Here is a 20253-nt window from a genome sequence, read left to right as displayed (position 1 = left end):
ATAATGCTTAATTTCTTTATGGATTTGCATTTTAAAATGTAGCTGCTCATTTTGGGGCCTCGGTTTCAGGGTGCTCATCTTCTGAAATGCTTCCAAACTCTGAACTGTTGAAGGGTGAGGTACCTCCAAGTTCTGAAAATCAAACCTTTTGAAAGCGTTTCAGGACAGGTGTACAAGATCACTATTTAGTTTAGAGAATGTATTTCAGAGTTGTCTTGAATCTTTTTTTCCTGCAAGATGACCTTGAAGACTTCACAAATTGGACTGATTTCTCATTTATCTCTGCTTTCCTCCAGCTGTTCTCGTGTCTTTTTGTTTTAATTGTTTGAGCTCTGACTTTCCAATATGCCTTCGCTTCTCATTCTGCAAAGGTACCAGAATCTTTCTGACAATTACTAGGCTTTATTATCAGCAAAATCAATCTCTAGCCCATTACCTATTGAAACTGTAAAACTTACCTACACATTCATGCTAGGAGATGAATGTAGTCATCTTCCCATAGCAGGTATTCTGTAGATTTGAAAGAATTTGTAGAAATTGGATAATACTGCACTAATGAGATCTTTTAACAGTTTTAACAGCGACATATAGGCTCCTCTCAGCCCTGCCTTTACACATCTTACACTGTTTTTATATAGCTGCTTTTCCCAGTCAAATATGTGATAACTGCATTGGCTTCTGTATGCAGAAAATTGGACCTGTCACCCACCTTACAGAGATGACGTCTCATGTCAGGACAAAAAATATACCTGAAATTGGCAAGTTTAAAGTGCTTTAGGCAAAGGTGCCTCTCAGCCTCTTCTGCAGCAATCTCTGCATCCATCATAGGATTTGAATGAAACCATTCTGCTAAGGTATATATTTATTAGTAAAGAATGAGTAAGAGATTGATCTAAAGTTTCCTCTGCCACTGTGACTCCTGTCTGCTATGTTGAAATTGCTCAGGTGTCTTTGAATAGAGTGCCATTTTTGCTGCTCTTGGGTATATGTGAGACTAGAATTACTAAATCATGAAAATTAACCCTTAAAATCAGTACTTATTAACAGTATTCTTTGTTTCTTGTAAGTTCTCCTGAGCATCTATACTAGTGCTTGAAATACGGTTACCCAATATCTCACCTTGTGGAAGCTTATTTCTGTTCTCATGTTCCTTCTCTTCTTCCTTTCTTCTTCCTAAGTTAGAAAATGTATTTTAGGTTTACTTGGTAAGAGACTGTTGTGGGGAAGGGACCTGCTGCCCCATGTATCACATTGTTAGCTAGGGTGATGACTGCCTCAAACTTGCTGGTAGTGAAAGATGCTCCAGACTTACTTGTCTGTGAATATAAAAATCTACTAAAAATGGAAATATTTAAAAACTTCCATGAGGCTAAGAAGTACAGTAGGTATTGAAATAGAAAGTTCAAGGTTAGTGAGCTTATATTGTTTCCATAGACCAAAAGGAGAGAAAAGCAGAAGACAGAAGTAAACCATCATCCGTTTGTGTGTTTGACACGTGGAATTTGCAAACCAATGTTAGAATAGACCTTATAGATTTTGAAGGGACAGTTTGGTTATAATAAAAGAATCGACAGAACCCTATAAATAGCTTAATTTCATTTTTTGAAGTGTTTTTATGTGTTCTGATTGAGAATGGATTTTAGTATTATGGCTGATAATATTAGTGCGCGAGTTTTTACTTAAAAGCAAAATCTGTATTAAATAGCCATTCTAAATAAAGGATCTTTTTCAGATCAGTTTGCAACGTAATTACTATGGTTCACCATTAATACTTACTTTCATGCATAATAGCTGTGTACTGTATATCACATGTCTGTCTACTGTATGATTGCTTTTATTTAGAATTCTTGAAAACCGTGAGCTGTGGAGACAGTATTCCTCACTGCTTTTTTTCCACACAAGTGATAAGCAAACAAATGGCACTTGAGTGCAATTTACTATTGTCATTCTAGGCTACCGTCTCATTATATGCATCTCTGCTAGCATTTATTATAATAAACACTCAAATATTTTCCAGATTTTTCCACTTTTATTTTGTATCAAGACAAAAAAAGACTTATTTTGGGATGTTGGTGATCATTAACTCTCAAAAGGACAAAACACAGAAGATAGGCGATACCTAGGGGGAAGATGGGGGATTCTAGGGGAAGAAAAAGAAAATGCAGAATAAATTGGTGAGAACTCATACTGATGAATTTTCTTCTTCCAAAGGTACATGTTTTAATTGGCAAGTTCAAATACTTGTCTCTGTTTTAAAAAATCAGACTGCCGCTTAAACTAAATATTAGACTGACTTAAAATCCATGTCATTATTTTATTATTATTTTATGAAATCCCGGTTAACTGAAAGTATAGGAGAAGTGCCATACTCGCTTGGCACATCTGGACTAATATTTGGACTATTTCTACATTAGCAGGTAGTTCGGTGCAATAGGAACAAGTGTGAGGAGCAGTGCAGTTGTTTCTGAGGAGCTCGCACTGGTGTTCCATGACATTTTGAAGGGTTTTTACTTTGGACTAGTTCTGATTTGGTTCTGTGAAGTGGAGGTCCATTAGCAGTCGCAGCACATCTTCTGGTTTAGTTTCATCCCAAAGGAATACAGTTTGTGCACTCTGTGACGCAAGACAGTGCAGTGAGTAGGACAAAATGCACAAAAATGGACTAACCTAGACTGGATATATGGTGCAGTGTTAGGATGCGGTAGGAGATGCTTTTGGTCTAGGTCTCAGTCTTGCAATATAGTTTGAACTTTATTTAGCAAATAAAGTTCTCTCTTCTAGGTAATAAGGTTTATGATAATAATTTGAAATCGATCAATACCTCTGAATGTTATTCACATCTCAGTAATGACAAGAATGAAATTAGTTAGTTTTTATGTTGTTCGGTTTGAAAAGTCAGGACTTGACATCTCTGTCAGCAAGCACTAATCAAAGACTCCAGACTTAATTTTGATCTTTGAAACATGTAGCCCAGTCTAGATGAAAATAGATTAAATTAGAAGTATTTTCTTTTTGGTTAAGGTGGGCGGGGGCATAATTCATTTGTTGATAGACATATATTTTGAATTTTACTTTTTTTTAATTGAGTAATTTCTTGAGTCTTCTCATGTCCTGGTCATCTGAGTTATGAACTATTCAAGTTTTCATCTGTAAGATTGGAGGCAATTGTATTGCTGTCAACACGTTTTCTGCTCCTCATCATGGTAAACATAGACACACTTACAAATTCTTTGCATGACAGGTTTTCAGTTTGCTGCAGGACAATTGTTTGCACTAGTAGTTGAGGAAAATCTTGTGGTGTCACATCAACATAACATAAACCAAATTAACACTGATTGCTACTAACCACAAGTGAATTATTTTTGGATCACAAAAACCTTACTGGACCTTTTACTGATTTTTTTTTTTTTTTTTTTTTTTTTAAATTGTGGGAACTCTAGGCAGCATGTTAGCAATTGGCAACATTATGCATGCTGAAATGTACTCTGACTATTGCTGAAGAACAGCCTGGTAAAACAGAAAAATCAGTGGCTGCCAGCATCTTTCCCACATGAAAAAGTTACATCAATAATTACAGGTTTTTGAGACAGAAATATATTGTAGTAGAAGGTAGTAGTTTACTGCATAAGGATTAATATTCCAGCTAACTGCCTAAAAAGTACCTTCAGATTTAAATACTTACTGTAGCTATTTTCCCAGGCAGTGAGTTGTTGGATCTAGCGTGCAAGCACTCAGGAGTCAGTGCTTTGGTTATACATTCAAGTATCTTTTCTGGCAGCTAAGTTGTGTTTGGAGGATTTCAATATAACATACAGTAGGAAAATGAATAAAATTACTTTCGCTTCATTCAAACTCTTCCTTTTTTTTTTTTTTTTTTTTTTTTCCCCTCTTATCTGAAGTTATAGTCAGACACACTTCAAATCACTTTCTTAAGTTGCAGTTATTACCTCCATATGATTGGGTAAATGCTTCCATCTTTTCTTTAATGTAAGATCATTTGACAACACTTACACACAGCATCTTGCTCTTGATTTATGAAAGCAGGGTACTGCTATGGCCTTTCCCTGAACCCTTTGAAACAGCACATAAAGAACTGAGTTTTCGTAATATATTTTTAAAATGATAACCAGGCATCTGAGAGTAGAACAGAAGTAGAGATTCTCTCTAATGGAAAATAGTAGATTATACTTTATTACTTCAGGCTTCCTGAGGAGCAAAAGACTACAAAATGTCTATTTGTTGGATATTATGCTTTGTTAGCAATATGGGGTTTTTTTAAAACCTTATTGTGGCCTTTCGATAGTTAAAGGCAGTTTATAGGAAAGAGGGGGACAGGCTTTTTAGCACGGCCTGTTGTGACAGGACAAGGGGTAATGGTTTAAACTAAAGCAGGGTAGATTCAGACTAGATATAAGGAAGAAATTCTTTACAATGAGGGTGGTGAAACACTGGCAGGGGTTGCCCAGAGAGGTGGTGGAGGCCCCATCCCTGGAAACATTCAAGGCCAGGCTGGATGGGGCTCTGAGCAACCTGATCTAGTTAGCGGTGTCCCTGCTCACTGCAGGGGGTTGGGCTAGATGACCTCTAGGGGTCCCTTCCAACCCAAACTATTCTATGAAAACAGTTTAAAGGGAGAAATAGAGCAAAGGTTAAAAAGGCCATGACCATCTTGGAGAAGCTTCCAAATAACTCACTTGTTAAACAGAAGTAAAGTACTTTTGTTACAGTTGTATTGTAAAATACTACTTTAAATCATTCATGGGTTTTATTTGAAGGGGTATATTGCAATAATGTTTTGCCCTGGATTTTTGGTCTTGATGGTCTGATAAATATTGACGCTTATGTCTTTAAAACATAAAAAATATTTTAAATGTGTGTTGTAGTTTTCAATGTTTAAGCAAATCGTTAGAATATGAAGATGATGTAGTGTACAGTGTAATATTTGATGGTGACAATTCCTAGCAAATGGACTGACCCACTGGGTTTAGAGGTAGGAGATTTGCTCTTAACTTTCTGTCATTTTAAAAATCCTTCAGGGTGTCTATGGAAGTGGCATGTTTGGGAAAATAAAGCTTCAGTGTGCATTCCACAGCTCTGCTTTGTCAAAATAGTCGTAATGGGTGACTGGAAGAGCTTGGGTTATTTAATCTCCGAAGGGAGGGCTGAGAAGAGGGTAGGTAGGCTAGCTCTGAATGTGCTTAGGATTAATTTATGTTAGAGAAGAGAGTAGGGAAAATGTTGTCAAGTGCTTGTAGAGCATGTGGAGCAAAAGCTAGGAAAACATTTCTAATTTTGGAACTATGTGATTCAACAACAGTGTCTAGAGTTTAGGATCCCCCCTCCTATCCTCCTGTTCTGGGTTTCATGAAGCAGTTTAATAAGCTTACAAAGCACAGGAATGTATGCAAGACACCTGCAGATATCCGTATACTGGACTCATCAAGAGCAGATTCCTATACGCTACTATATTTTCCTATAATGTGCTATAGGTTTGCTAATTGCTCTGATCAGGTGACTGAGTAATATAACAATAAACACATTACTATCATGTTTTGCATTTCACCACAGTTCTGTATCTATGTGCTACTTAAAATATTATGTCACATAGGGCATATAATGGTAGCATAATAGTGGTGAGCAACATCCAGTTCGAATTATGTTCTAAAAAGCACGTTCTCACTAAACCATACATTTAGGGCAAGGTTTACTTATGCTTAGATCAGATTCAGTGGACTCGGTCCTGCAGGAAAGCAAAGCAAGCGCGGGTCTGCTAGGGGGTCTTAGAGGATGTGACCTAGCTGTGGCTCTGGAAATCCCATTTTAGCTGGGGATGATGTCTGCCACCCTGGGTGCTAACAGAGGTCCATTTTGGCCTTGTAGTCTATGAAAACTTAGCCCTTTTCTTTGTTTTTACACTGTAGTGGTTTGCTCTCTATAAATTGTGCATTTCTCATATAGGTTTTGGTAGATTAATACAAAATCGCATGTAGTAGAGAAAGATTTCAGATATTTGTTTCAGGTTAGCAAATGTCTTAATTATTTCTTGAAAATTCTTTTATTCTGGATGATCGTTTTCCTCATTGGATATGCTATTCCCCCAAGGTTTTTCACATGTCAAAGAAGAGGACTTTTAATGTTTAGATTCAAGAGCCAGAATTTGGTTTCTGTTCTGTTGATGATTTGCTGTGAAACTGAGCATGTCACTAGCATCTTTGTACTTCAGCTTGTATAAATGATACGAAATTATTTTAAAGGTTCATATGATGCTGCGTCAATGTCTTTTGAATTGGTTTGAAAATGTGATTCTAACCCCTTTATTCAACTTAGTTTTTTTGTTTGGGTAGAGTATGCAGTTGTAATCTGTGGCAGGTATTGCTGCTCTCACTGTGCTGATACAGCAGGTGGTATTTGGGGTAAAAATGTCTTATGCTGTATTTCAGATCACAAGTGATTCCATTTTATGGAAATGGGTTCTGCCCTTTTAAAGTCAGCTCAATTGTGAAAGCAGGGAGGGAAGTTTCTTGGTCTTCAAAAGTAATTATATTATTTTATTTAGATTAAACCTGACTTGTGTCATGTGTAAAGTGTTAATAAGTGTGAAAGCATATGGGCTTTGTAACTGTGGAAACAATAGTTTCAAGATAAAATAACCAGTGAATACAGTTCAGGGTATGAATGCATTTGTAGGAGAGTTTTATGAGATACACAGACACAGTGTGCAAATTACTTGTCACTACCTTGACTATCTAGCCATCCTCTGATGAGCTAGCCTACATGTGCCCTCTCACTCCCCAAAACTGACATCAGGTACTTTTTGCCTTTTTTCTGTCCTTGTACTGAAGGTAGAATAAATAAAATGAGTAGGTCAGCCCAGTTCCGCTAGGCACAGAGTGAAAATACATAAAATGAGAAAGGAAAAGCAACAGAGATACTCCTGTATTTTTGGTAGATGCTATTCTACCTGTACAGTGTTTTTTAAGCATCTCCTTTATTAAATCAGAATTTATGCAGATGAATGGAAGGAAAGGTATATGCAGGACATGTATTTTCATGTCTTAAAGAAGTTGAGTAGAGAAAGATAGCAGGCTTAGGAGAATGTCAAAAAGAAAAGATACCTTGCAAAAGTATCAGATTAGTTCAATAAAGAGTTCAAGATAAATTATCACTCCTTTGATCTGTACAAAGGAAAGAGTTGGTTTTCTTTTTTGTTGAAGAGGAGATACCCGAGTATATGGTACAGCTACTTAGGTTATGTAATTTACTTCCTACCTTTTGCATGTGCAGATGTTGTTTGTATCTAAAATGAATACAACTTCAGCCTTTAGTGTGATGTAGGCACTGAGTATATTATTATTAACTACTTTTATCTCTGTCTGGCTCCTATTATACAAGAAATACGTGGCCACATACAAATACTAGCATAACTGCAGGGTTCATATCCTTGTAAAAACAAATGTTCTTGTAAAGACAGAGGTTTGCCCTTTTATCTTCCTACCTGCAATCCCATAAGCAAACATATTTTTATGTTTTTACCATGAAGTGGTTACGTTTTAGTGAAATACCAGATGTTGACCATACTGTTACTAAGATTTGTCACTTCCCGTAAAAACCTCTGGAACTCTTTGGTTTTGCAATAAGTTGAAACTAAGCAGAAACATATTTCATAGATTGGCTTGAACTAGAACCATAAATCGGAACCACCAATATTTCAGATGCAGGTGAATATCCTGTTCCAAATTAGAGTTTTGGCATTGTTTCTTTTCAATTTGGGTCATTCACAATAGCATAAATATTTTTGAAAACAGTAGCTCTTTTTTTTTTTTTTTTTATAGGGTTAATGCACTCCTAAGAGACACAGTTATTCTTTGGAGTGGTAGAGGTGTTTTCCTTAGTGTATGAAGTTTGGAAGTTTTATTTATTTCTAGATGCTATGCTTAACTGACCTTAAAAAAGATTTAAAGTAAACTTGACAGAGTCAGCACACAGTGTGAACTTTATCTTGCAGCTTTTCTTAGAGAATAAATTATTTTTGTGTTTAAAAGTGAATTTTATGTTAATGGAATTGGCTTATATTCATGAGAAGCATTCATCAAACAAAAATGTTTGGCATATGCATGGTGTAAGTGGAAAGGAATTAGACCCTTGAGAGATCAAGGTGGTTTGTCTTAGGAGCTGCTGAATCCACTAGCCTGACAGAGGTGAGGCCGTTGCAGCTCCGTGTCCCTAGGTCCAGCCAGTAGCGAGGCTGAGCGTCTGTTCCCAATAGGCACATGTGCATGCACACACACACTACGTGCACATATATACGTGGTCATCCATGTAGATCAACGCAGAAACCACAGCGCACTCACAAACAGAAACTGCACCAATGGCCTGACTTTGTTTCACCTTTCCGGCTGGTCAGGATGAAACCCCATTTGTGGAATATGTATGCACAAATATACGTATCTACAATATGGATGCCTCCAGTAGGTGGTCTTTGACACTCAGTCTATGTGGATGCTGTTCTCGCATCCCCGGTCTCTGCAGGTGGCAGCACGGGGGCCAGTGAGGCTTGCTCTGGGGCTGGCAGCTCCATTCCAGCTGCTGGTGCTCAGCCCTGCTCCTGCACGCCCACGCACACACGTGCACACGCTATGGATCCTCCTGGTAGCTTCAGACACTCGGTGTATCCAGTAGTTGACCCCTGGCCTCCCAGTGGCCTCACACAGACACAGACGTGCAAATGGGTCTTTCCCGTACCTGGTGCAGATTTATAACCCTACCAGTAGCTGACCCTTGCACCCCAAGAGGCTCCCATGTAGCTGGGACCTCCTGTTGCCTCCAGTAGCCAACTGTCAGGACCTTTGGTCTCACCAGTGTCTGCCTCGGGCTTGTGGCTGCTCCAATACCTGTCTCCCAAGCCCAGCTCGATGCTCGTGAGCAACTACACGCACCGAAACAGACACCCACACAATATGCATGCACCCCACTCTCCGCAGTTTCTGGCAGCACAGGCACGTGCACACCCCTATGACTCATGGTCCCCTTGCCAAGTTGTAGGCACTCAGACCTCCAAATACACACAGAGCCTCCTACCCAGGAGTCAGAAATGGAATTTAAGGAGAAGACAAGGACAGGCTGCAGTGATCGGTGCAGGGCATAGCCAGACAAGCGTCCTGACCAGCAATCTGTTTCTAGTGACCAACCCCTTTTTCCTCTGTGTTTACCAATGTTTTTTCCTTCTCAAACTACTCTGGTCCCTCTTTTCCTGGCCTTTTGTCTTCCCTAAGTATCTCATAATATGTTTTGTGCCATCCCAAAGTGCTCTTCCCCTGAATCCTGTAAGGAGTTCCATGCCCCTGTAGGCAGCTCCCCTTGGACAGTCCTGGGGGCAGCTGGTCAGGGTGCTTAGTTTTCCCCAGTAACGTTATTGAGGTTCCTACCCTGTTACTGTGTTTATGGTGAGGAGCCTTTAATCACATAATTTAGCAGTTTGTATAATGGAAAGGTGGGATCATTTACCTGCTGGCATTAAGTCATTGGTGTCAAAGTGCATTAACACCACCAGTGCTTTGTTAGGGTAATTGTAATGGGACGTACTCAGGTGGTGAGGAAGTTTATCTAAACTGGGAGGTTAAGCTTTTCTGGCAGGAAGATTTTTGCTTGAGTACTAGTACAAGAACCTAAGCCAAAGGATTTAGACATTTATGAGGTGATTGAGACCTTAATGATGCTGCAGCAGAGAATTGTACTTGCAAATGTAGTAAATCAATGGAGTAAGAAACTGTCTATATATTACGGGATACATGTGTATCCCCCACTTTTTACATGTATGAACTAGTGAATTAATTATCAGAGGTTTATCAGAGGGCCATGTTTATAGGGTGTTTTCTTGGGAACTACCCCAGAATGATAGCTTGTCCACTAGACATCGGGATCTGCCACACCAAAGAGATTTCAAGTAACAAAAAAGCAAAGAAATTTATTAAAAGATTTTCCTTTGTGGGAAGTTTCTTTGATTTTTCAGCAAGAAAAAATGCCAACTCCTCATTTTTATTTTTGTGGGGGTTTTTGTCATGATGTCAGTGTGAACTCAGCAAAGTAAAGATTGTTAGAACTCTCACGTAAGCTCTGTGTAACGTGATTGTCCAATGGAAGCCATTGTAGAATACCCTATGTTATTTATAAGTCTTTCTTTACAGTATGGAATTTCATGCTATGGTAAAGAAATGAGTATGACATATTGATTAATTGATTACATGGGACCTATGCAAAACATTTAACTTGAAGTGTATTAGCTTTATATCTAATAGAGAATTAAGAAATCATGAGTGGAAAAAGCACTTTCTCTAAACTGCAGATCACCTTGTTTTACACCATCCTAAGTCATCTGTTCTTCAGGGCTACTGGCTGGTAAAAAAACAATGAAGTAGTCATTCTAATTCAGTTTTAATGGCAATATTTTTATTTTTCTTAAAGGAATTACCTACGGTTCTGCTTATTCATCAGATGGACAAGCATGAAGGTGCATGGACAATATTACCATTAATGAGAGAGTAAGTGTAATGAATGCCAGTTATTTCCAGAATTTTTTGTAACCAAGAATATAAATATTACTTACTCAGACCTCTTTTTTTCAGAAGCAAAGTTTTTGAGAGTTGCAACCTTATCTTTTCACCTTCTTTCTTTCTTTTTTTTTTTTGGTTTTCCAAAGCACTTTTCTGTTAAATTTCATTAAATCAGAGAAAGCTATTTTAAATAAAAGAACAACAATAATATAATGTAACTGAATTACTAGCTTCTTAAAAGTGTTGTGGGTTTTAAAATTGTTAGGGAAGTAAACTAGTCAAAAGAAATGCCATTTTAAAATGTATATTTTCCTATTTGGTCTCCATTTCTCACAGTGTAAGGTGTGAGGTATTTCAGAACTTTTGACCTTTCAGATTACTTGGCTGAATGAAGTGGATGAATATTTTTTTAAAAAATAGATAATAATACCTGTTTGGGGTTTTTATCTTTCATTGCTTACAGTGTGTTCTAAAAGGTAGTGTGCTTCTATAGTGAAAAGGTGTAGGTTTCAACATCTTTTTAGAAGCTTATACGGCCAGTTTTCATCTTAGTATGGTCAGAGAAGACAGGAAATCTGAAATACCTTTTCTTCTTAGCTTATGCTGATGGCTCCAAGGAAGACATGCAGCATTTACATAGTAGTATGTTGCAGACTGTCAGGAAGCAATGATTCTTGTTTCAGAAAGTCCTAAAGCTCCATGGCACTGAAGGCTAACCTTTGCTTAAAACTTGCATTTGAAATTAATGCCAGAGGTTCTGCAGCCTCTTGAGGTTTCATTTAATTGGTATATATTATTAGAGTTACTCAGAAGATGTTTTTGTTTTGGTTTGAGGTTTTTGTATCGGAGTGGTTGCAGGACAGGATGTTTTTCCTTCTGCTTCCCACTGCTTTCTGTGTGTGTAGAAACATGAAAACAGTGCTTGTATAGTAGCTGTCTTTGAGATACACGTAAACCGTGAAAAGAAGCAAAAGGAGAATTAAATTGAAAAACTGGAAGATTATGTTCCAACTATCAATCATCTTTGTTTTTCCTTCTTAGCTCCTGTTTCAATGACCTAGTGGTTCCTTTTCTGAATTATTTATGTCTTGGTGATGGGGTTTACCAATACAGCTCTTACAAGATAACAAAACTCAGAAGCAAAAATACAAGTGCTCATTTGCGTGATAAAGCGGAAGAGAATTCTTCAGAAATCAAAAGAGGAATCTTAAGCAGAGGATTTCCATCTTGAGAATTCTGGGATATGAATTTCTTTCTGTTTACTGTTTCACTTACCACTTTTGGCAGAATGAAGACATGGAGTAGTTCAAAAGTATGTCAATGTTGTGAGGCTTGTACTGTTTAGTTTTCTCAATGGACAGAAGAGGAGGAAGGGAGATCAGCCCATTCTGCAGCAGCTGATGATGCTCAGAATTGTGATATAAGATGCATTCTTATCTGAAAACTGCTTTCAGCAGAATGGCTTTTCTCAGTTCTGTAGTTGTCAGCATTTTTAAGGAGGCCTCTAAACAGTTATCACAATTCTTAATTTTTAGCTCTTGGGCACAGGTTAACTTGGACAAAATACTTCATTTCAGAAGATGTAATCATAAGACATCAATGGATGTCTTATGACACAGTACCCTTACTGTCTCTGGAGGCCCACTACATGTCTTCTCAGTAACAATGTTCATTAAGCAAAGAAGAAATCCCTTTTTAAATTATTACCCTGAAACTGGATCTTGCCTGAGTATCTCCAATGGCTCCTTGCAATATGAACTCCAAATTTGTGTCCTATGAGGTCTACATAAGACTCTCTGCAGGCCTTAAATAGCTGAAAATCATTCTGTTTGTCCATCAATAGCTAGATGAACATCATTCTTTTTGTGAACTTGTATGTGCTGTATTCACAAGATGCAATAATTCTTTTTGTGGGGGTCATTCTAGTGTTTTCTGCATGCCCTTCACCCACCTGCTTTCATGTAAATCCAGGTATTTCTCTCCTAAAGTTCTAGCTGAGCACTAAAGCATGAGAGAAAAGCCTTCATTCTTCACAGGGCATTGAATGTACATATTTAAACACATGAAGCATATCTGATACCCTTTCTGTACTTGTTTGGCAAGTTTTAGAAGGAACAGCTAGGAAGTGTCTTTCCCAGCTGATTGTATCTTGTTCGTTTTCCTGAATGGCAAAGTGTTGCCCAGATTTTGGTGTTTAGTAGGCAACAAGTATATGCTTTTATGAACTAAAAGGATGAATGAGTTCTGGCTATTATAGTTTAGCATATTAGGTATCATAATCAGAAAGCAGTGAATAATCAAAAAAGACACAGAGGAAAGGTAGCTTTATAGGACGATGATTGTTATGGTTTAACCCCAGCCAGCAACTAAGCACCACCCAGCCGCTTGCTTGCTCCCCCGGTGGGATGGGGGAGAGAATTGAAAGGGTAAAAGTGAGAAGACTCATGGGCTCAGATAAAGACAGCTTAATAGGTAAAGCAAAAGCCGTGCATGCAGGCAAAGCAAAACAAGGAATTCATTCCTACTTCCCATGGCCAGGCAGGTGCTCAGCCAGCTCCAGGAAAGCAGAGCTCCATCATGCATAACGGTGACTTGGGAAGCTAAACACCATCACTCCAAATGTTCCCCTGCTTCCTCCTTCTTCCCCCAGCTTTATATGCCGAGCATGACATCATATGGCCAGTTGGGGTCAGCTGTCCTGGCTGTGCCCCCTCCCAGCTTCTTGTGCACCCCCAGCCCACTCACTGGTGGGGGGGAGTGAGAAGCAGAAAAGGTCTTGACTCCATGTAAGCACTGCTCAGCAGTGACAAAAACATCCCTGTGTTATCAGCGCTGTTTCCAGCACAAATCCAAACCATACTAGCTACTGTGGAGAAAATTAACTCTACCCCAGTGAAAACAAGCACAATGACTTGTCCCAGATGAAAAAATACTGAACTAGTTTAGCACCTGGCAACCATCTGGTGCTTCTAGCATGTAATTAAAAGACCTGCAGAGGCAGGTATCACATGTCCTGGCATAAGTATTTCTCAGATAGTGGGTGTGGTTTTTTGGGTGGTGGGTTTTTTTGGGTTTGGGGGTTTTTTTTGTTTTGTTTGTCTAGTTTTGGGTTTTGTTTTTTAAGGCAAATATTGTTCCCTAAAACATAAATGATCCTATCGCCCTTTTTTACTTATTTTTGTGGACTTACGTTTCTGCTGTTCATTTTCATTGCTGATTTTATCAGTAGACAGTGCTGTAGAGGAAGATATCTGTGCTCTCCATAGGTGCTAATTTTCTTATCCCTCTCCTCAGATTTGTTTAATTAAATCAATGTAAAAGCTATGCAAAGGAAACTGGACAAGTAACAATTGGGGGTTTTTGTCCATTAGGATGTCATGAATTAATAAGGCTTTTTTTTTTTTTTATTAAGTAGTGGAAGAATTAAGCTGGGAGGAGTAGAGCAAAAATGAAAGAGAATTTACTGAAGGAGTCCGGAATCCTGCATTGAGATTAGTGTTAGCTTTGAGAAAGGTATGGGAGTACCTTCAGTCTGTGTAGTTTCACTGTACTGAAAAAGCTAATGAAGTTTTTAGGTTGGGGATGATCAGTGTCAAACAGCTGTGAGAAAACCTGTCATTAGGCATTTTCATGATTGTTGCAATGGTGTTAATGCCCAACGGTGGGGCTGCTTAGAAGAAAGTTAAGATACAGAGGAGAAGGTAACTTAAATTGCTGTCTGTAAACTTCTGAATTCATAGGTGGCTATTAGACCTGTAGTACCTATACATTTCTGAATGGACATTCTTCATATATCTCTATTCTCTTCCTTCTGGAGTAACTGGTGCTACATAAATAGATAAGAGCCAAGGCAATATCTTTATCCATTCACTATAGTCCTTTGATATGCAATTCTAAGTTAGTAGTAAAAGTTTCTGTTTCCATGTAAATGAATAATTGATTGCAAAGTACTTGTATTTGGGGACTGTGGGTTGAATCTATCATTCTGTTCATAAGCCAGTTTATTAGTAAAATGTTCATTTCTTTTGTTAGCTTCTCTGTTACCTACAGTAAGAACTCCTCATGGATTTTCTTCTGTGAAGAAGACACAAGAATACAAGTTGTAAAGCTGCTAGAAACACTTGGAAGATTTGACAGGTCTAAGGTGAAATAAAAACTTAGATATTCAACTTTCTTTTGAATGTGCTTGAATGGGTTTTTAGATGAAACGTGGAATCATTTAAGTACAACATTATAAATACAGAATCTTAGAATTCCTAATTATGGAACAGTTTGTGTGGTCCAGAATTTAATTTTATAACACTGCCTGGATGGCTCAGAGCTCCAAACACTGGAGAAGATGTATCCAAACAGCTTAAAACAGGGGGATAGATTTCTGTTGCTGAGGCTAAGAGTGAGCGAGGTATTTAACATAAGGCAGTATAAGCGCCTGTCTAGCTGTTGAAGAACTGTTAAAATTGAGCAGATAAAAGATTCATTCTGCGGATAGCTTGAAAATGATGTAGCATCAGTAAAAAGATGAATATAGTCTGCTCTGTGGTCCCCTCTATGCATTTTCCTGTATATCATCAGTTCTGATTCTCATCAGACAGAACGATTGATGCTAGTTTGACTAACTGGCTCTGATCTAATATAGTAAGGTATTTTATTTGCATTCTGTTTCTGAACTGTCTTGGTGATAAGACAGTTTTCTTTACCTGCTGGAAAAGAAACACCACCAAAAGACTTGCAGAACAAAAGGAAAATACAGTCACCAAGGAGCAAAGTACATTTGGGAATGCAACTGGCATGAAAGCTGTTAATGTTTAGAATTCTCAGTGTTCAGAAAAAAATTCATTGTGATGTCTGTCCTTTTCCTGGAATAAAAGAAGCCAAAATCTCCTGTGCGAAATATGTTTTGCCTCTTTATTGTTACCTTGACTGAATATTGAACTCTGCTTCAGGTCTCACTTTAGCATATATGTACTTCTTTTGCAGGCACATGGCCTTGTTGTGTTTTCTCACAATTCTTTTCTAAAGTGGTAATAATAATAATAATTTAGAGATCTTACATTTTTAAACACACTGTCTTCAAAATGGCTGACTGAACATATTCAGGCCTTTGAAATATCCATTTATTTCTTTCAGAAACACCTACTCCCAACTGATGTTCTCAGAATAGAAACAAAATTTTTCGTGCTAGATGCTGCCCTTACGCCAGTTTTAATCTCTCCTTTGTGTTACATGTAAATTCTATTACAATAACATATTGTTTTAACCTGCATTAAAAGGAAAGTAAAATGTTTTGCTTTCGTATGTAGTAATCATCATCTTAGCATAACAGTCTATAACTGATTCCTTATATACAGTAGTAGGCCATCAGTCACAAAATTTAAGATGAGCTAGACCAGAATGAGCTCATTCATTATTCATTTTAAAATGTCAGCAGTCTGCATAATGAAAAGCTGGTATACATTAATCACAATAAAAGGTCTACAAGGGGTGTGTGAACAGTTGATGAATCTGCAGCTTTTCAATCTGGGTATGTAGGGCTTAGGAACAGAACTTTTGAGACTGAAATGAATGTAATATTGAGTGAAAACAGATGTGTGAAAGCATCATAAGAGACTGTAGAGGAACGTTAAGAGAATGACCTGCATTGATAACCAAGGACATCATTGACTGCAGTAAAACTGAAAATCAGGGAGGAATATCTCATTTACATAAAGACCTCAAGGCAAGCACTCAGATGGTGAATTATATCTGAACATCAGGAAACACTTTTTTACTGTGAGGGTGACCAAGCATTGTAACAGGTTGCCCAAAGAGGTTGTGGAGTCTCCATCCTTGGAGATAACTCACAAGCCATCTGGACATGGTCCCAGGGGAAGTTAGACCAGATGATCCCCAGAGCTCCCTTTCAACCTCAACCCCCCTCTGTGATTCTGTTTCAACAGCAGATTGATTCAGCCTGTCCTTTCATAATGGAAGATGGCAGCAAGGTTAAACCAAACTGTATGTGCCACTTCTCTTCCTGTCATCCTAGCAGGATGATACACTACAGCCCCAGAGATATCCAGAATGAGTAAACCAAGCTGATGGGCAGCAATGACTTAGTAGCTGTTGATACCTAAAGGGTATAAAAGACCTGCCTAAAGAACAGTTCGTTTTTGAGAATCATAGGAACTCATAAGATGTTGTAGTAAGACACAGTGAGGATGTGACAGCTGAAATCTCCTGTCCTCTGTGTCAGACACAGGTCTTGAACAGCTTAATTCAGCGCTCTTGTCTTGGTATTTGTAAGTGGGCACAAAAGTGAGTGGGTAGAATCAACTTCATTAGCAAGTTGGGTAAAGTCACCTCTGCCCTCCCTGAGGTCTGGTATTGACTTTTGTTGCATCACGCTCCTTCAGATATTGAAGTGTTCTAAAGACTTTGCAGTGCTTTTACTAAAAGTAGGTGATTTTTGCCATTTTTGAAGCACAATATATTAACTGATCTGGTGGATAGTAGTTATCCATAATGCAATAAATCACATTCTTTTTTTTTAATCCACATTTTTGCCTATATGCAATTTGATTACCATCATTCCTTCAGTTACTTTATAAGTTCCTTCGCACATAACTAATTTAATCTTGTAAAGCCAGCCTGCACAAATTGACTTGTCCTACGTATCAGTGTAGTAAATAAACAATGTTACGACCAAATAAGCTTGGAGAGTATTGGCTGTAACCTGGAATGCCTTCACTGTGATTTGTGGCTTAATATTGCCAGAAATAATATTACTTGAAAGCCTGAGGAGGGTATATGTATGGCTTTAATTTTCTGTGTTTTATAGAGAAAGGAAAGTAAGGTTGGGTTTTTTTAATCCATAGATTGTTTTGGTGTAAAAATTAGGATTAGGATAAGTAAAGATATATATTTTTTTTCCACTGTAGTGTAACAAAGTACAGATCCGGAAAAAATTGTCTGCAGATGGTACTGTCATATTAAAATGTTAATATTTATTAATGATGTCTGAAACAGAATAATTTGCTTGTGTTGTGAATATTTTGATGCCTTAGAGGCCCTAGAAGAGTTAAAAAATGGTGTGCACAAATGCTTCTAATGATTATTTTGATTCTTTCAAGGTAGTTATCTTTGTGCATAAAAATTAGTATGTTTGCCCATTTTCTTTTACCTCCCGATATTTTTTTTTGTTTTTTAATCCTTCCAGTGAACACTACTGAATCTTTCCCATAAAGGAAGGAGAAACCAGGGTCTGTTGTGATTGAACGTACAAACCAAAGGCTGAGTAAGTAGGTACGAGGTAGAAACTCCTATGAAGGTGGTTAAAAAAATGGTGGAAAAAAATCTCCACCCTTACCTTCTCCATATATTGGGTAGTGCCAGTTTAACTTTGGCTGTCTCCTCAGCAGATTCCTGAACACCTACCTCTCAGCCTCAGGAGGCACAAATGGGATTAGAGGAGCCACAAGTTTTCAGCTTCTGTGTTACCTGAAGAAGTCACTAGTCAAGTATGGGACATACTTGATTTAGTTTTATTGAGAGTAGCTGGTCAAAGTAGAGGGAAGACGTGCAGAATTTATGGCGAACTCACTCAGCGCCTCACACACGTATGCATACATATGCATACCTGATTGCATTTGCATCAGACCTTTGGAGAGTCAGTGTTCCTGGCAGGGGTGGCATCCCATATCTTTGACTCATGGTTGCTTATATGGGTCCTGGCCATCCTTGTAGAGGTGAGGTTCTTGAAGCAGATAGCACCCCATAGCTTTGACTCAGTGTGTGTGGCAAGACAACATCCCCAGTAGCTCCTGAGAGCTGCCCTTTTATTGCCTTTTGGGGAGCCAGGTTGAGTCCTTGTGGGAAGCGGGGTGGGGGGGTTGCCAGGCTGAATGTCCCCTGGGGCAGCCACGCTTGCATACTCCTGCCAGGCTCAGCCAGCTGGTTTTGGCTGGAGGTGACTCCTGGTGCATGCAGAGCTCTCTTCTGCTGTTTGCTGCTTCTGCTGCACCCTGGCCAAATCTCACTCGTTGCTCCTCATCGTCTCTGGGGAGCCATAAAATTTAGCTCCGTCTGTACAGCAACACCTGCTTGGAGTTAAGAGATGGCTACTGAGACGCAAGATACTCTTGGGGTTAGACAGGGTGGGGGTTTTTTTGATGTTTCTACAGAACTTTTGCTTGAATATTTTTCCCTTTTGTCTTGAATTTTGTGTAAATTATTTATTTACCTTGTGTGAAGTGTGTGAACTGTGCTAATGCCTTGAAGGAATGTTTCATCATTGCAGATAGCTGCCCCTTTGAAGGAGGGGTAAAATCAAATATGGCAGGGAGTATGGAGAAAGAGAATCTTTCATGAAGAAACAGTTGCCCTAACTTTGAATCTATTTTAATGATGAATTGCCAGGAATTGATAAATCGTCAGGAAAAAGAAAAGCCTGAGTTACTCTCATAATGCAAAGAACTTCACACTTTAAAGATTTAATATAACCATTCAGGTGATTCAGAATTCTGATTTGTTTGTACTTGTAGGCCTGAAAATAAGTTTAGGGTTTTTTTTTTTTAAATTATGTATGCACACATATTCTTTTTTCCCCTTCATTACAGTCCTGATTCTGCAAAAATTTGGGGGTATACTTGTTTTATATCTATTCTAAACATAAAGATTAAGACAGCTGACAGTAATGTTAAAAAAGTAGTATCTAAGTCTGTTAATTATTTTCAGATACAGCAGAGTCAGTAGCAAATTCTTAAACACTGTTATTTAAAACTGTAATAATACTACTACTACTTTTTACTTTGCAAATGCATATTTGGGTCCTTCTTCATTTAGCTGTTTTGAAGATCAAGGTATTTAAAATGTATTTGCTTTTTAAGTTCACTAGTGCAAAAGCGGCTAGACAGATGGAAATTCAAAATGGATATATATAAAGTTCCTGAATGCACTGCTTCTGCATGTCTTGTCTAGTCAGTAGCCAGTTTGGGTGGTCAAACACTGGAACAGGTTGCCCAGAGAAGTTGTGGAGTGTATTCAAAACATGACTGGACAGAGACCTGGGCAACCTGCTCTGGCTGACCCTGCTTGAGCAGGGGGATTGGACTAGACGATCTCGGGAGGCTTCTTCCAACCTCAGTCCTTCTATGATTCTGGGATTCAGTGCCCTTTGAACGGGTGGAATCCAGGGCATATGCTGGAGTTTGAAAGTACAGTGTGTGTTTGAATTCAGAGAACTGCCTGTAGTTTCACTGCTTACCAAGTACGATTTTTGTCTGGATTATTGTGAACAATATGCTTCCCTTGTTTTTATTTTCAGGTTTGCTTTATTCAGCATGAATGCAGTCTCACCTCCACTAAAAGGATGCTGTAGATGAACAAAATTGTTTCCTATATTCCTTTACAGGAGTGGTTTTTAGGTAAAGCATTATATGATGAAGAATCTACAATAATTCACCATTATGCCTTTGCTGAAAATCCTACAGTCTTTAAATTTCCAGATTTTGCGGCTGGTTGGGCACTTAGCATTCCACTTGTTAACAAGTAAGAATTGACTTTTTAATCACTTCTTGTTTATTGATATTAATTCAGAATGTTTAATTGATACAAATTTTCTAGATGCTAATCAGTATTATTTTAATGAGTTATGATTTCATATGGATTAAAATTTTCTATTAAAAAGGAAGGTGTTCCCTCAATACTGTTCAAGGTCATATTGCAG

At 38.2% G+C, this 20253-nt stretch overlaps 1 protein-coding gene across 1 annotated transcript in view; it reads left to right on the top strand.

Annotated features, from left to right (window-relative positions):
* Positions 1–20253, top strand: part of B3GLCT (beta 3-glucosyltransferase) — a 62144-nt gene that overhangs the window by 21483 nt on the left and 20408 nt on the right. Inside the window, exons 5-7 of the mRNA XM_035900455.1 lie at positions 10462–10538; positions 14583–14694; positions 19939–20075. Coding sequence (XP_035756348.1) covers positions 10462–10538; positions 14583–14694; positions 19939–20075 — 326 coding nt within the window. The remainder of the gene's footprint in view (positions 1–10461; positions 10539–14582; positions 14695–19938; positions 20076–20253) is intronic.

Source organism: Egretta garzetta, unplaced genomic scaffold (genome assembly GCF_000687185.1).
Source record: "Egretta garzetta isolate BGI_Z169 unplaced genomic scaffold, ASM68718v1 scaffold40, whole genome shotgun sequence".
Classification (NCBI taxonomy): domain Eukaryota; kingdom Metazoa; phylum Chordata; class Aves; order Pelecaniformes; family Ardeidae; genus Egretta; species Egretta garzetta.
This window is presented reverse-complemented; position numbering and strand designations above follow the sequence as displayed.